A 17,861-nucleotide genomic window follows, 5' to 3' on the forward strand; every position below is an offset into this window, starting at 1 on the left:
GGTCGCCCGAATGTAAACAATGGCTCTCATAGGCCACCAACTACAGAAAGAGGCGTATAATAAGCCGCCGTCGCATAAACACGTAAAATTGTACACGAAAAATAGAACAAGTACAGCTGATAGCATAGACCAAAAAGAGACATGGAACGGTTGGCAAGTAGTTGAAAGGTACCGGAGATGAATTAACCACTTCAGGACCTCTGCTACGCTTATCTACGCCCCTGCAAAACTTCACTTCAGCCACAGGGGAGTAGGTAAGTGTACTGTTTGTTTTCCGACACCACTCACGATCGCCGCATTTCTCCCGTCCGCAATCGCCGCAATCCTGTCCCTCCGTGATTGGGGAATGGATAACCGCTGTCTCCTATGATGTTCAGCTTCCTGCTGTGTTGCTCAAAAAAAAAATCAGACAGAAACATATGTAAACATTTGTTACGTATTATATTTACTCAACACTGAACACAGCACCATCTTGTGGCCAAAAAGTAAAAATACATCCAAATGCACGCTAAACACTAATCCATAGGCGAATAGAATAGTTTTTAAAATTATTTTTTAACCCCTTCCTCCCCTACCCCATAGATACGAAAACAAAACACTTAAAAAAATAAAATAAAACAAATTACACCATTTATATAATAAATAATAAATATAAATAGTTACCTTAGGGAATTTTTTAATCATGTATGTCATTACTGTGGATTTTGTAAATAAAGTCTTGGAATTATTATTATAATATAAAAAAAACTAAACTGGAAAATAGACACCTTTATTTCCAAATAAAATATCGCCATACATTGTACTAGGGACACACTTTAAACGTTGTAATAACCAGGACAAATGGACAAATAAAATGTGTCTGTTTCATCATCAATAGCACATTTTATATTTAAACTACAATGGCTGAAAGCTGAGACTTGTGATTTTTTTTCTTTTTTTTTCTCTACTTCTTCCTTGCAAAATACATATAAATAAAATAATTGTTAGCAAAAAGTACTGCCCAGAGAAAGCCTAGTTTGTCCTGCAAAAAATAATATATAGATCATTTCAGTGTGATAAGTAGCAATAAAGTTATTGGTGAATGAATGGAAGGAGCGTGATGTGAAAATTGCTCTGGTCCTGAAGGCGAAAAAAAACTGTGGTCCTGAAGTGGTTAAAGAAAAAATTATACATACCTGGGGCTTCCTCCAGCCCCCTTCAGGCTCCCTGCACACTGCAAATCCGATTTGTGATTCAAATTTTTTCTGGATGCTATCAAAAGAAAAACGCAGCATGCAGTACCGATTAAAAATCAGAAATCGGAATTGTGTGTGAAAATTTTATTAAAAATCGGAATCTGGGATGATCACCGACCTTAATCACGAGTGATTACTCCTGATTCAAATGAGGTTTAATTACAGCAGGTGTGCGGTGGGGAATAAAAGGGTTAGTCTTGTTCCAAGTCTCGTTGCCGTCACTTCCTCCTTTTGGCTTGAAGGAGGAAGTGACGGCAGTGAGGCTTGGAACAAGACTAACAGGACGCATGGACCTATTTGGAGCGCAGGGAGGACGCTCTGATTTATGGGCAAATCACCCTTTCATTCCCTACCGCACACCTGCTGTAATTAAACCCCATTTGAATTGTGAGTAATGACTCGTGATAAAGGTCGATGATCATTCCTGATCAGAATCGCATGTAGTGGGCAGGGAGCCTCAGGCTGATCGTTCCCTCGCCGTCCTCCTCCGCCTGGATGCTCTGCTAGGCGGCCTGGTAACTTCGCTAGTTGGCGCAAGCGCAGAACTTTCTCCGCGATGGGGCGTGGACCGGGGCACGCATGTGCAGTATGCCATGAACGGGCGGCCTAGTGGAGGATCCAGGTGGGAGAGGAGAACGGCAAAGGACCGATCAGCCTGAAGGTTTAAATTAATAATGTGGAACATTCTTGTTTAGTAGTTTTTCCTTTAAATGGCCTCACCTGGAAAACTATCACAGGTGTCAGTAATCAATAATTTGCATAATAATTTGGAATGTGGTTTAAGCCTGCTAGATGCAACTGTGTTCAAAAGTGAAACCATAAAAAGTTAGGGTAGTTAAGAGTAAAATTCATTTAGGACATATTATTAACACCAAGGTGTTGTTTAAGTTCATGGTAGCCCCCTGACAAAGGTTAATAGGTAAATAAATGATCATTTTAGGCACAGAAAGTATATGGTGTGCACTTAGCTTAACCCATTCGCGTTCCGTCGTTTTCACTTGAGCAATGTTCACCTCCCATTCATTAGCCTATAACTTTATCACTACCTATCACAATGAACTGATCTATATCTTGTTTTTTCCACCACCAATTAGGCTTTCTTTGGGTCGTACATTTTGCTAAGAGCTACCTTAATGTAAATGCATTTTAACAGTAAGAATAAGAAAACAAATGAAAAAATTCATTATTTCTCAGTTTTCGGCCATTATAGTTTTAAAATAATACATGCCTCCATAATTAAAACTCACGTGTTGTATTTGCCCATATGTCCCGGTTATTACACGGTTAAAATGATGTCCCTATCACAATGTATGGCGACAAATTTTATTTGGAAATAAAAGTGCATTTTTTCCGTTTTGCATCTATCACTATTTACAAGTTTGAAATAAAAAAATATAGAAATATTTCATCTTTACATTGATATTTAAAAAGTTTAGACCCTTAGGTAAATATTTACATGTTTTTGTTTTTTTTATTATTATTGTAATGTTTTTTGTTTTTTTATATTAAACATTTTATTTGGGTATTTTTGGGAGGGTGGGATGTAAACAATAGTTTTATAATGTAAATGTGTGAGTTTTATTTTTTTTACTTTTAGTTGTAGTTTTACTTTTTAGCCACAAGATGGCGGCCATGAGTTTGTTTACATGACGTCACTCTAAGCGTAACAAACGCTTAGAGAGACGCATGGGGGACGCAACAGCCAGAAAAAGCAAAGCTTCCGAGAGAAGCTGTCGCTTTTTCAGCGGAGGAGAGGAATCAGTGATTGGGCACCATAGCCCGATTCACTGATTGCCTGGCTAACGAACCGCGATCGGCCGCAGGAGCGCGCATGGTTCCTGGACGTAGTTTCTACGTCCAGGAACCAAAATATGTTAAAGAAAACCCTAGATGGAACCTAACAATAACAACAACAAAAACATATTCACCTAGGAAGAGGGAAGCCTCTGGATCTTCCAGAGGCTTCCCATGTCCTCCTCCAGACCCCCACTGCTACCCAGGACCCTCTGGAAGTTTGCAGGCTCGCTCTTCTTCATGCTGAAGAGTATGCCATTTAAGTCTTGGGATTCATACACAAAAAGTACAATCATGAACGCGCTCTTTGGAGTCCAAAAGCCTACTGTATGTAGATGGCTTCAGACAAGGACAGGATGAGGCTAGCGACTCGTCTGCATGCCTCCGCATGCACTGTTGTCTGAGGAATCGAGTCCTGATGCTTCTTGGGAGATGGGCTTAATCCCTGTGTACAAGTCTTAACAGGTTATGTGCAATCACGTATGTTTGAAGAGCTTAGTTATATCTTATCTTTAGCTTGCAAAACAGTACACTTTATTGCAAAAGCTGTACACTTTTTCTATGTATTAAATTAATATATTATTTTTCTCTATTTACTCATGTGATCAATGGTCAGGTTTCACCCCTGGAGCCAAGGACCTATTTAAACTTCAAAATCATATTGCTCTTTATCACCTTCCAAAAGATGAAGCTGGGAAGGAAATTCTGCTGTCTAAGCTTCCAACGGGTACCAAGCGGCGACCTCCACTCAGCCACATGATCAGCCTTTTTGTCAAGGATGTCACTTCTAGTAAGTTACCTTCATGTAATTAGAGAGTCTGAAACATTTTTTATTACCTCTTTTTATTCTGCAGTCGTCCTCAGCGTTAAGATACAAGCTGATTCGCTGCATCCCTGCAGCAGAACGAGGTATTTATCCCCCTGAAATACCGGGGCAAAATCCCACGACTTTCCAGGTCGCAGATTTTGCTGCCCGGGGAGGCAGAGCTGTGCGCAGTAGCTCTGCCTCCTATCCAATCAATCTCCGCTGTTCTCAGATTCTCCTCGCCCCTCTCGGTGAGAGAAGACTGAGAGGGGCGGGTAAAGGCGGAGATCGGCAGAGATTGACTGGATAAGAGGCAGAGCTACTGCACACAGCTCTGCCTCTACCAGGAAGTAAAATGCTGCGATCCTGTAATCGATTTAGGGCATTTCTGGGGCATAAATACCTTATTCTGCTGCGGGAATGCAGCAAATCAGTTTGGATTTTAACGCTGAAGATGGCTGCAGAATAAAAAGAGGTAATAAAAAACCCTTCAGAGTCTCTTTAAAGGGAACCTGAGGTGAGAATAACATGGAGGCTGCCATATTTATTTCCTTTTAAACAATACCAGTTGCCTGGCTGCCCTGCTGGTCCTCTGCCTCTAATACTTTCAACCATAGACCCTGAACAAGCATGCAGCAGAACTGACAAGATTAGCTGCATCCTTATTTCTGGTGTAATTCTCTTCACTACTGCAGCCAAATAGATCAGCAGGACTGCCAGGCAACTAGTATTGTTTAAAAGGAAATAAATACGGCAGCCTCCATATCACTCTCACCTCGGGTTCACTTTAAATACCATCTGCTGTCCAAACATTTTGGTAAAACCAAATGTTTGTCCTTGGACAAAAGATATGCTATGGATTTTTGTGAACTTCACCTGTCTGTTCTTTTAGTGTATGAATATATTTTCATTTCTTTCATCTGTTGTTCCTGTAACTTGTAGACACGGAGCAGATGCTGTCCCATGGAGCAGCTGATATTATCCTTGAAGCCTGTACTGATTTTTGGGATGGAGCTGATATTTACCCTCTTTCTGGGTCTGACAGGTATGCTACATAACACTTATTTGTAGTGTAGGGATCCTTTAAAGTTAATGTGTTTAAGCACTTCATGTTTCTAGGACAGTATTTTTGCATCCTCAGATTTCCTGTTAAGCCTCAAGGCAGGGCCGCGGTTCTAGACTTTTTGCACAGCACCCGAAAAATGTTCACCCTCAGTATAGGTAGATAGGTAGCCAGTATAGGTAGCTAGTATAGTTGCCCCAGTATAGTTGCCTCAGTATAGGTACAGTAGCTATTATAGTTGCCCCCAGTATAGGTAGTAGAGTTGCCCCAGTGTAGGTAGCTAGTATATTTGCCCCAGTATAGGTGGAATAGTTGCCCCAGTATAGGTAGTATAGTTGCCCCAGTATAGGTAGTATAGTTGCCCCAAGTATGGGTAGAATAGTTGCCTCAGTATAGGTAGCGATTATAGTTGCCCCCAGTATAGGTAGTATAGTTGCCCAAAGTATAGGTAGTATAGTTGCCAAAGTATAGGTAGCTAATATAGTTGCCAAAGTATAGGTAGCTAATATAGTTGCCCCCAGTATAGGTAGTATAGTTGCCCCCAGTATAGGTAGTATCGTTGCCCCAGTATTACCCCCAGTATAGGTAGTATAGTTGCCCCAGTATATGTATTATAGTTGCCCCAGTATAGGTAGTTTAGTTGCCCCAGTGTAGGTAGCTAGTATATTTGCCCTCAGTATAGCCAGTATAGTTGCCCCAATATGGGTAGCTAGTATAGTTGCCCCAGTATGGGTAGCTAGTATAGTTGCCCCAGTATGGGTAGCTAGTATAGTTGCCCCAGTATGGGTAGCTAGTATAGTTGCCCCAGTATGGGTAGATAGTATAGTTGCCCCAGTATGGGTAGATAGTATAGTTGCCCCAGTATGGGTAGATAGTATAGCTGCCCCAGTATGGGTAGATAGTATAGTTGCCCCAGTATGGGTAGAAAGTATATATGCCCCCAGTATAGATAGTATAGTTGCCCAGTATAGGTAGCTATTACGGTTGCCCCCAGTATAGGTAGAATATTTGTCCCACGTATAGATAGTAGCGTTGCCTCCAGTATAGGTAGCTAGTATAGTTGACCCCAGTATAGGTAGTATAATTGCCCCAGTCCTATGGGAGAAAAGCACTTTACAAATGTTATTTGTTGTTGTAGTATAGGTAGCTAGTATAGTTGTCCCCAGTATAGGTAGTATAGTTGCCCCAGTATAGGTAGTATAGTTGCCCTAGTATGGGTTAGCCAGGAAGGAGGAGCAGTGGGCACACAGCGGTGGGGCCCCCTCCTTCCGCACTCTCCCCTCCAGATATTACTGCAGTGTGTCAGCGGGTGGGAAATAAATGACTTGCCCCTTCCTTCCCAGGTTTGACACCCCTGCCTTACACTTTTCTGTGTTGGTCGGTGCCTCACCTCCCCTTTTCTAGTTTACCCTATTGATCTTACCTACCCCAGATGATCTGGTGACTAGTTTACCTTGGCCCTGGGGGAAAATTGCCCTGCACAGTAATTATATTTGACCCGCAAGGCTAAATGTGAGTTTCTTGTGCAGCTGGCCAAGAACTTTCTTTGTGCCCCTCTGCAGTGGAAAGCCCCTCCCCCATTTGCTCCACAGTATATGCAGAGGAGCAGCCCAGTGGTAGTCATGCTTTTCTCACCTCCTCAGGGCTCCAACAATGTCCATCCATGTATGTCCACTGTATTTGTGATGGAAGCCACTAGGCATCGAGGTTGACCCCCAACTTGGTACCAGTTTATCAATTATTGCCCACTGTGTATTTGACTTTGATGCCCCTTGGGGTACCACTAAACCAACAGTAACAACAGTAATGATTCACAGCACAGGAGCCACATAGAGCTTCTGTAAAGGGGCACAAAAGTGGTGCACAATATTTGGGCCACATTAAGGGATGCCGTATATGAAGATGCAATGGGGGGGGGGGGGGGGGGGGGAATGGGCCACTTTATGTAGATGTACTGTAGAGGGAAAACAGTTTTCTTTGGCACGAAAAGGGAGGTATATTGCAGAAAATGACCAGCACTGGAAAGCTTTGAAGAAAGGCATTTTATTCACCTCCAATAGTGAACAAAATGTAGCCAACATCCATTTAAAGGATACCCAAAGTGACATGTGACATGATGAGATAGACGTGTACGTACAGTGCCTAGCACACAAATAACTATGCTGTGTTTATTTTTTTTTCTTTCTTTGCCTGAAAGGGTTAAATATCAGGTATGTAAGTGGCTGACTCAGTCCTGACTCAGACAGGAAGTGACTACAGTTTGAACCTCACTGATGAGAAATTCCCCTTTTTACCTCTTTCTTGCTCTCAGGAGCCATTTTCTGCTAGGAAAGTGTTTTATAGTTAGAATTTCTTATTAGTGAGGGTCACACTGTAGTCAGGACTGAGTCAGCCACTTACATACCTGATATTAAACTCTTTCAGGCAGGGAAAGAAAAAAAGGAATAGCATAGTTATTTGTGTGCTAGGCACTGTACATACACGTCTATCTCATCATGTCACATGTCACTTCGGGTATCCTTTAAAGCATTCGATGTAATTATAGCTCAAGTAAAATAGCTCTTACGCTGCCAAGCAATGGATCAACCACCAGATGGAGCGGGCAATATACGCAATGCGGAAAAGCGAATGTTTACAGTTTTACAAACACTGATTGGTTTCTATGACAGATAGCCCTGCTGGCAACCGCCATACACCATCCCACATGGGGCAGAGATGCTCCTCACAGTGAGTATTAGTACTTGATACTTATTGGTTGTCAGCATACCACTCCCTATTGCCGAAGTTCCCCATCAGGTCCTCCTCTGTAGTGATTGGTTGGGAGGGTAGGCGATAGGTATATAAAGAGGTGGTGATGCACATTTCAGTGCATTACCTATTAGACAAAGGACTGAGATACCGTCCGAAACAACGACAGTCCGTTGTTGTAACCACACCACAATGTGACATTGCCCACTCCATCTCGTAGTTGATCCATTGCTTGGTAGCATAAGAACTAAATTACTTGAGATATAATTACATCTGATGCTTTAAATGGATGTTGGCTACATTTTGTTCACAATTGGAGGTGAATAAAATACAATTCTTCAAAGCCTTCCAGTGCTGGTCATTTTCTGCAATATACGCTGAGGGAAGCTGTCGATGTTGGATGGACCAGACCATTGCATGGAGTGAAAATTCAAGGAAGGTGTACCCTCATACCCTCATACTCTGGTTCTATCACTAAAATATGGGAACTGTAATAGAGGACTGGAGTAGTAAGAGGTTACGCAATCCTGAATAACAATTGCCTAATATGTTATACTGTATATCACTAGGCCACCTATTAGTAGAAAGGGGAGTTAGAGGACCGCACAGTGAATGGCCTCAAAACGTTATCAATATAGTGTAAAAACAAATACACTTTAATCATCAAAATGTATCCATACATACAAAAACATCAGAATCACAAATAACCATATTAAAGCAACTACAGGGCAGCCATCAATGTCAAGTTTGCAGCTGAATGCTCAGCAAGCTATTTCAAAATACCTTTGCCACAGCCCAATATGATGATCAAGACACTGTCCTTCTGAAATAAATCACAGGTCGTAGGAACAATCCTATACAGTATATTATATTATGTCCAAGTCAGGGAAAGAAGCAAACAGGGGTGCATGATATTATTGAAGTTAGTAGCAGCCTATAAAGGACTTAAATGCAGAGCAAGCTGAGTCTTTATACCACAGAGCCACAAGTCATGTGGTGGAGCATTGCAATATGCAATTTGGGCCACGGAACAGCATGTCTAGTGGCCAGATGCTTTGCATTGGAAACAGCAGAAATAATGCATTCAATAGCTTTCATGGCATGTATAAAGGCATACTTATGTATTGGGACCGCCTTCCAATGCCCAACTAAAGGAAGGAGCATGAAGTCTCCACCCCTATCCACTACAACAACCCCGGGCGGCAACGAACTAGGTAAAAGCACTCACGGGAACGTGGAGTGGGGAAGGAGGACCACCACACCCCCCTTCCACCATGGCAACTAAGACACAATACGCATTGGCTCCGGGTAAAAGTTGAATCGGACAATCATATATACGATGAGGTGGTAGCACATTGGCTCCTTTGTTGCTTTATCAGTATTAGTACTTAGCATAACACTGTCAGTAGGGAAACAGAATTTTGAACGATGTGGTGAGGAAAACTGAACCAATCCAGTGGCCCAGTAAGTGCAAGGATTGTGAGCACAGAGCCATGGTGCTCCCAATACAATAGACTGATGAAGAGGAAAAAATGAGATTGAAACAAAGATACTTATGGTCTCCAAACAGTGGTGCAGTTTGTACCACAGGACCAGTCTACAAAGGGGGCCATCTGCCAACGAAATAGGAAGGGGACTAATTCTAGGTACTATTGGAACACCACTCCTCTGAGCAAAGGTTACACCCCTGAAGAAGGAGCAGGCACCTGAATCCACAATAGCTCAAACTTCAATAGGTGTTGGGAGACCCTGCAAAGTAAGCATGAGATAAACAGAAGTCACCGAAGACGCTACTTTCTGACCTTCCTTGGTCCCAGGTGATGATGACTTACCTCCAGATCAAGTGGGGAAAACTCCAGTGAAAGGGCCTGGCTCTCCACAGCAAAAGAACAGATCAGCCTTGCTTCGTCTCAGATGTTCCTTCTCGGACAGGAAGGTTTTGGCAGCACCCAACTGCAGAACTTCAGGTTCACTCTCTGTTCCCTTAACAGAGGAGGAGGCTGTAGAAGCAGGCAGACCAATGGTGTTGTTGCGGCGATGTATTCCCCCTCTCTTCCTTAAACATACAACAGGCCATCTGTTGTACTAACCTACAACTGTTTTGGGGCCACAGGGGTCCCATTTATCAAGGCATAGGACAGATAAAGGATATTGTGTTGAGTATCTGCCCTATGCCTTAATAAAGGGGACCCCCTGTGGCTCAAAACCGTTGTCGGTGAGTGCGACAGATGTCATGTTGTAGGTTTTTGGAACAATAAATGATTGAGTTCCTGCAAGTTAGTCTGAGTGCTGATCCTTATCTTTGACCATTGTATTCAATTGCAATCGGATCCAGCACTGACATGATTCCTGCTCAAGGTATACAATCTTTTCCAGTTGACTGATAGGACAGGACTTATGTGACAGGACTGACAAGACTGGACAAGCATGACAGGGCTGGCATGACTAAACTGATGAAAGAACTGATGACAGGAGTGGTGTGACTGGCGTGCTTGGACTGGTATGACAGGGCCGGTGTGACTGGACTGACTGACAGACTGGTGGGGTAGGACAGGACTAGCTTGACTGGACTGGCTTGACAGGTAGACAGCTGAAAGGAACGGCGTTGGCACATCCTGCGGCTGAAACTAGAGACTTAACAGCACTGACTGCTGTTTGGTCGGGGTTTAAATACCCTGACCTTTGCACCAGTACTGGAGCCACACCCCTGCGTGCACTAAAAAAGAGTTTTGCGCGCGCGTCCATTCCTGTCCCGGTCCTCTGCAAGAATGGTGTTCTTGGGGTGCCCAGAGACCTCCACTTGAACCTGGGAGCGGTAAGTGTGAAAGCAGTCCTATTCAGTATGGAGTAGAGGGGGACATCTCTCTGAGTGCTGTCTTTCTGATTTCTAGAAAAGACATTGTTAGCGAGTAACATTCTTTTCTATTTTTCCATTAAAAATGCACATAAAATCAAAATTACTGAAAAATAAATAGTGCTTAAAGAAAGCCTAGTTTTTATGAAAAAAGAGTTATATATCACTTAGGTATTATAAGCAATGATAAATGTATTGCTGATTAAATAGGGACATTGCTAAAATGTCAAAACCGTGGTGATCCATAAGGTGAACACAACCACTGGTTAGGAAGTGGTTAAAAGTGCTTTGAAGCGGACCGCTGGTGTAAAAATAAAACCCACATGATCAGCGCAGGCAGCAGAGTTTATAACGAAGTAGCCATAAATCCATAATAAACCACACTACTTTCTTAAAGAAAACCTGAACTGAACATTAAAAGTCAAAATAAACATACACAAGTCATATTTACCTCCTGTGTAGTCTACTCCTCAATCTATTTTTCCTCTCCTGCGTCCTGTTTGTCCACTGTGATCAATGGAATTCTCCGTCCTCCATTTTGAAAATGGCTATTACCCCATAACAGCTTCCTGGTCAGCACACTGTTAAACTGTAACATCGCCCACTTGAGCCATAGGGAAACATGGACACATCAGTTCTCCTCTCAGCTGTAACTGACAGCAACTGATATATAACTGACAGCAACTGATATATTTCAGTTCTGACAAAATGTTGTCAGAACTGGAAGGGATCACTGTAAGAAGAAAATGGTGAGCTTCTGAGAGGAACTGATGGCAAGGTAACTATGTAATGTTCATTTGACGTTACCTCATGTGTTTATTTTAAATAATTTTACTCAGTACAGGTTCTCTTTAAAGGGAAGGTTCAGGGAACTCTTGAAAAAAATAAAAATCCCTATCCACTTACCTGGGGCTTCCTCCAGCCCGTGGCAGGCAGGAGGTGCCCTCGCCGCCGCTCCAGAGGCTTCCGGTCGTCTTCGGTGGCCGACCCGACCTGGCCAGGCCGGCTGCCAGGTCGGGCTCTTCTGCGCTCCATGGCCGGGATCTTCTGCGTCCCACGCCGGCGCGCTGACGTCATCGGACGTCCTCCGGGCTGTACTGCGCAGGCGCAGTAGTTCTGTGAATTGAAGAGAATTTTGTGTGGCCCTTGTGGTACTCTGCTTCTACAGTTAGGAGAGGTAAACAGAGAAGTTGTGTAGGACAAAGAATGCTGCATTCCAGTGCTGCCACGATGCTTCCCTGCTGCTTAAAGAGAAACTTCAGCCTAAACAAACATACTGTCATTAAAGAGGAACTCCAGTGAATATTATGTAATAAAAAAAGTACTGTAATTTTTACAATAATTATGTATAAATGATTTAGTCAGTGTTTGCTCATTGTAAAATCTTTCCTCTCCATAATTTACATTCTGACATTTATCACATTGGGATATTTTTACTGCTGGCAGGTGATGTCACTGGAAAGAGATACTGCTTGCATTTTTGGCAGTTGGAAACAGCTGTTATTTCCCACAAATCAACAAGGCTCCCACAGTGTGATGTCAGGACCTCTGTGCTGTGAGGCGCTGACATCACACTGTGGGAGGGGTTTCACCACAAAATCAGCCATACAGAGCCCCCCTGATGATCTGTTTAACCTCCTGAGCAGTGTGCCGGACACTGTCGGGCAAGAAAATTTTGCTGAAAGCGGTATGCCCGACACAGTTCCGGGGATGCCCTTCAGGAGGTATACTTGCGCACTATTGTTTATTAAAACACGTTAGCTAGCTGTATGCTTGCTAGCACATGTCAGGCAGCTACAGGAGCACCAGTTAGGTGTCTCAGATCAGTGACACCTCTTGCAGCGGCCCCCAACCCCCCCCCCCCCTTCCCTGCAGCGATTCTCGCTCCTCTCCCTCCCTCTGCAGGCATAGCGGGTGATCAGTGATCCCCGGGTGGGCGATCAGTGTCTCCAATCAGTGCCCCCCTCCCCTGCAGTGGCCCCCAATCCCCCGCACGGCGCCCCAGTACTGCAAACAGAGGACTGGATCAGGTGATTGGATCTGCGCGGGTGAGAGGCACGTGAGTATCAGCACCGGCTGCCTGCTATGCCTGCAGAGGGAGGGAGGGAGGGAGAGGAGCGAGAATCGCTGTGGGGAAGGGGGGAGGATTGGGGGACGCTGCAGGGGAGGGGGGGGTCACTGATTGGAGACACTGATCGCCCGCCCGGGGGTCACTGATCACCCGCTATGCCTGCAAAAGGAGGTAGAGAAGCGAAGATTGCTGCAGAGGGGGGAGAGCCGCCGTGGGGGATCCAGCACTCTGGCACCCATATTTATTCTATTCTGTGTATGTAGGTTGAGCAGCTGCAGCTCAAGAATGTAAATCAGGGGTGCCCATTAGGTAGATCGCGAAGGCCTTCATGGTAGACCCCGGCCCCACTACATTTTCCATTCTGTATATACAAGTGTGCTCCTAAAATTGTACATAGGTAGATCACTTTGACTTGATAATTTTTGAAAGTAGCTCACAAGCCGAAAAAGTGTGGGCACCTCTGATGTAAATGATCAGAGATATTTTAGGGAGTAATTTTAGTTTTGATTTGATTTTGTTTTCAAGCTTTTATTATACTCAAAATGTATACTGGACCATTGCTTGACACATTTTGATACCTTACAGGAAAAAGGGTTGTGAAAATTAATTGGATCACTTTTTGCACAGAAATCCAGCAGAAACTGAATGCCAGGGAGGTTAAGAAAAGGAATAGATTTCTCATGGGAAAGGGGGTATCTGCTACTGATTGGGATGAAGTTCAATTCTTGGTTACGGTTTCTCTTTAAGTTACATTAGTTATGTTAATTAAAATAGGTAATATAAGCTCTTACCCACCCTGTTTTAAAAGAACAGGCAAATGTTTGTGATTTCGTGGGGGCAACCATCTTTGTGGTTGAAAGGAGGTGACCGGGAGCATGAGACACAGTTTCAACTGTCCTGTGTCCTTATCACCCCTCCCAGCTGCGCTTGCTAGGCTACAAATCTCAAATTCAAAGTTTTAAAAAACAAAGTTGCGCCACAATAGCAGAACAAGAACAACATCAGAAATCCCATCATGCTTTGCACAGCATCAGGGGAAAAATGCCCGAGCAGTTTTCTTCTGTGCAGCTAAAAATGAGGCTTGGGTAAGAAAACCAAAGTTCTGATGCTATGAAACTGTTAAAGAAACACCAAGCCTCTTCAGTGCTGCTGAGTAGATTTTTAGTCTGGAGGTTCACTTTAATGATGTAATCAACCATTACTGCATTGGGTAAAAAAAAAAAAAAAGAAAAAAGGAGCAACAATCATATTGAGTGTCATTCTGTCACTTTACATAGTTACATAGTTATTTTGGTTGAAAAAAGACATACGTCCATCGAGTTCAACCAGAGAACAAAGTACAACACCAGCCTGCTCCCTCACATATCCCCGTTGATCCAGAGGAAGGCGAAAAAACCCTTACAAGGCATGGTCCAATTAGCCTCAAAAGTGAAAAAAAATTCCTTCCCCCCCCCAGATGGCAATCAGATAAAATCCCTGGATCAATATCATTAGGCATTACCTAGTAATTGTAGCCATGGATGTCTTTCAACGCAAGGAAAGCATCTAAGCCCCCTTTAAATGCAGGTATAGCGTTTGCCATAACGACTTCCTGCGGCAATGCATTCCACATCTTAATCACTCTTACTGTAAAGAACCCTTTCCTAAATAAATGTCTAAAACGTTTTTCCTCCATGCGCAGATCATGTTCTCTAGTCCTTTGAGAAGGCCTAGGGACAAAAAGCTCATCCTCCAAGCTTTTATATTTCCCTCTGATGTATTTATACATGTTAATTAGATCTCCTCTAAGGCGTCTTTTCTCTAGACTAGGCGTCTTTTCTCTAGACTAAATAAACCCAGTTTATCTAACCTTTCTTGGTAAGTGAGACCTTCATCCCACGTATCAATTTTGTTGCTCGTCTCTGCACCTGCTCTAATACGGCAATATCTTTTTTGTAATGTGGTGCCCAGAACTGAATTCCATATTCCAGATGTGGACTTACTACAGCTGAGGTTTACTTTGAAGACCTATCTACAACCAGAGCAGGCTTATCCACCAGGCAACCTAGGCAGGTGCTTGGAGCCTAGCAGGTGTCAAGGTGCCCACCTGCCACCTTCTTTGACCTCTCTTCACTTCAGCTTACCAAAAAGACCACAAGGGGGTCCCAAATCTACTACCTTGACTAGGACCCCATTACATCTTAATTTATCATTGTCTACAACACTGAATTTTAGTGGTTTTATTTTTATAGTCCCTCTTTGTTTATAAAACTCCTCCTGTTTTCATATATTCCAGGAAAAAGGTCTTGGATTTCTACCAGCGAGCCTGCTTATCTGGTTACTGCTCTGCCTTTGCTTACAAGCCAATGCACAACGCATTATCCTCTCAGCTACATGGGAAGTGTATAGAGATGATACATGCTCCTGGACAGACCTCCATCACACCCTCATTTGACCTTGGTGGAACAGTTCCACTGAAACCTGCTGGCAGACTGGATAGCTGGAGTTCTGATGGTGGGTCTTGCAACTATTTTTGAATGGTTACACTTTACATACTACTTAAGGTACAGTAAGTTAATAGTATTTGCACCTAAGCACTGTAAACCACGCATAAAGAGCATACAATGCAGAGTGGTGCTATGTACCAAACCAGGATGTGTGTGGTACCTAACACTGGAGATATCAAAGAAGGAAGACCACACACTCTGATTTTAATTGGTCCAATTTTCCAAATCTAAAAGCTTAATGTATTTATGAAATATTTAGTTAATGCAATGCTATAAGAGATTCTGTGATCTTCACACATGATAAAAGTTATGTAGAATATTCAACACTAGACAGCAAAGTGGCATATTATAACAGGATAATGGTAGCATGACTATATGAACCGGCATATGGTAGATACAATGTAACATTGAAAAATCTAGGATTATGCATCTTTGATGTGCCAGTGGCAAAGCACCATATACAGTAAATTAAATGGCATACAGCTAGGAAATACAAAGAAAGAGAAGGAGCACATTATCATGTATTAACCTTTTTTTTTACTACAGTTCATACGAAAAAATTGCACTTACTAGTTTAAAATCTTTAAGAAGCATATAATGCATGACAATCCCTCCTCTTTAGTTCCTATCTTTTGCAGATTAAGACAGGTAGCCAGTAATGTATTATGTGGTTCTTAAATTACGGTAATTTTGTTTTAATTTTATTTAGGAGTTTCATAAAAATGGGGATAAACACTAGACCATACTTCACTTGCTGTGCAAAATAATAGCAGTAGGGTATTGTACCGTGTTAGCCATCCATCAGTAAAAGCAAAACGTTTTAAATCAGGATGATACCATTTATTGGCTAACTAAAAATGAATAAAAATAGGCAAGCTTTCGGCCTTTCAGCCTTTGTCGGGCTTATATCCTGTTAGTTTGCAGGCTGGTGGTACAGACAGCTTATATACATGCAACATCAAAAGGGAAAACAGCAAAATAAGCAATAAAATGCCCTAGACCTGTACAGCTACTATTTTCGCATAGCTGGCTGCTGTTTAGTGCACTGTTTGGCAAGACAGGACCCACCCCTACTGGAAGAAATGTCATTGAGCCACAACATTGGAAGTAAAGCATGTTGTACCACACTGGTGATCTGCTACAGTGATCTATACCACTAGTACCTAGGGTGTTTAGCAGATGCCTGCTTCTTTGTACAGTTAGGCGGTACCTCAGAAATGTATGTTACTTACCATACCTGTTCCTTCTCCTGTCTACAAATATGGTGAGGTAACTCAACTTTGCTGTGCTGATTATGTACACTGTCCATATCTGGTGTTCTGGTGAGTGTTGCAAATGTTGTGCACATAAAAAACCCTGACTGAGCATTCAGTCTGGCTTTGCTCAGGAATCATTATATATGAATCATTAAAGCAGAGCCAGAAGGGGGCTTAAAAAGACATCAGAGAAGACACTCCGCTATAATGATTCCTGAGCAAAGCCAGACTGAATGCTCAGTCTGGGATTTTATCAGGGCTGATTAGAAGCAGGCTGAGCAGTGAAGAATGAAACAGAGAGCAGGGTAGGTGTTTTCTCTAATGTTCCCACTGATATATATGGTAAAATACATGAGGGTACTTCGTCTCTGGTTAACTTTAAGCACACAAGATGACATTCTGGTGAGTGTACAGGCTTGACACATATTCATTATTCTTTCTCTGCATCCGCTATATCACAGTGGCGGTGCAGCGCTCCACTTTTAAGAGACTAACTGTTTCCATGGTTGTGTTTATGAGGTCCAGTTGTACTGTGGAACTTGAGACGCCCTATTGATTGTGCTTAAATCTATTTGTAAGAGCTTAGAGAGACTCAGAGATGAGTCTTCCTGCCTTTTTCTTACTTACCTGGGGCTTCCTCCATCCCCATAAGCATGGCTGTGTCCCTCTCCGTCCTCCTACAATGTCCCGTTCAGCCGCAGTAAGCCCCGGTAAGCGGCTCAGTGATGTCAGCGGCGGACCTTCTGCGCAAGCGCAGAAGGCCCCGACTGACGTCACTCAGTCAGACTGAGTCCGACTGAGCCGCGTACCTGGAGTTGATGGCGGGTGAACGGGAGATTGCAGGAGGACGGCGAGGGACACAGCCATGCTTATGGGGCTGGAGGAAGCCCCGGGTAAGTAAAAAAAAAAAAAAAAAAAAAGCAGGAAGACTCATCTCTGAGTCTCTTTAAAGAAAACCTAAAGTGAAAATTAAAAGTCAAAATAAGCATACACAAGTCATACTTACCTTCCATGTAGTCTACTCCTCAGTGTCTTTCTCCTGTCCCGCGTCCTGTTTGTTCACTGTGATCAAGGGAATTTTCCGTCCTCCATTTTGAAAATGGCCATTACCCATAACAGGTTTCTGGTCAGCACACAGTTAAACTGTAACATCGCCCACTTGAGCCATAGGGAAACATAGTCATTAACTGGTACATTAACTAGTTTTCCTCTCAGCTATAACTGACAGCAACTGATATTTTACTGACAGCAACTGATATATTTCAGATCTGACAATATTGTCAGAACTGGAAGGGATTCTTGTCAGAAGAAAATGGTGAGCTTCTGAGAGGAACCGATGTTAGGGTAACTATGTAATGTTCATTTGAAGTTACCTCATGTGTTTATTTTAAATATTTTTACTCAGTACAGGTTCTCTTTAAGTACTAGTGTTGGATTATAGTGTACAGGCTTGCCCGATGTTGCATGATGATCGGTCACGCTGGATCTTAGCGATATCTAACCGCATTGTAGCCCCCCCACCCTCATCATCTACTGCACCGTTGTTCCT

At 42.9% G+C, this 17,861-nt stretch overlaps 1 protein-coding gene across 4 annotated transcripts in view; it reads left to right on the forward strand.

Annotated features, from left to right (window-relative positions):
* The window catches only part of TMEM94 (transmembrane protein 94), a 264,228-nt gene that overhangs the window by 102,275 nt on the left and 144,092 nt on the right, over positions 1-17,861 (forward strand). For all 4 annotated transcript variants that reach the window (XR_011025302.1, XM_068263428.1, XM_068263426.1 and 1 more), the window contains exons 16-18: positions 3,646-3,819; positions 4,777-4,879; positions 14,846-15,063. Coding sequence is in view for 3 of the 4 variants with exons in the window: in XM_068263428.1 (XP_068119529.1) it covers positions 3,646-3,819; positions 4,777-4,879; positions 14,846-15,063 (495 nt within the window). In the remaining variant the exon portion in view is untranslated. The remainder of the gene's footprint in view (positions 1-3,645; positions 3,820-4,776; positions 4,880-14,845; positions 15,064-17,861) is intronic.

This window comes from Hyperolius riggenbachi, chromosome 12 (genome assembly GCF_040937935.1).
Source record: "Hyperolius riggenbachi isolate aHypRig1 chromosome 12, aHypRig1.pri, whole genome shotgun sequence".
NCBI lineage: Eukaryota > Metazoa > Chordata > Amphibia > Anura > Hyperoliidae > Hyperolius > Hyperolius riggenbachi.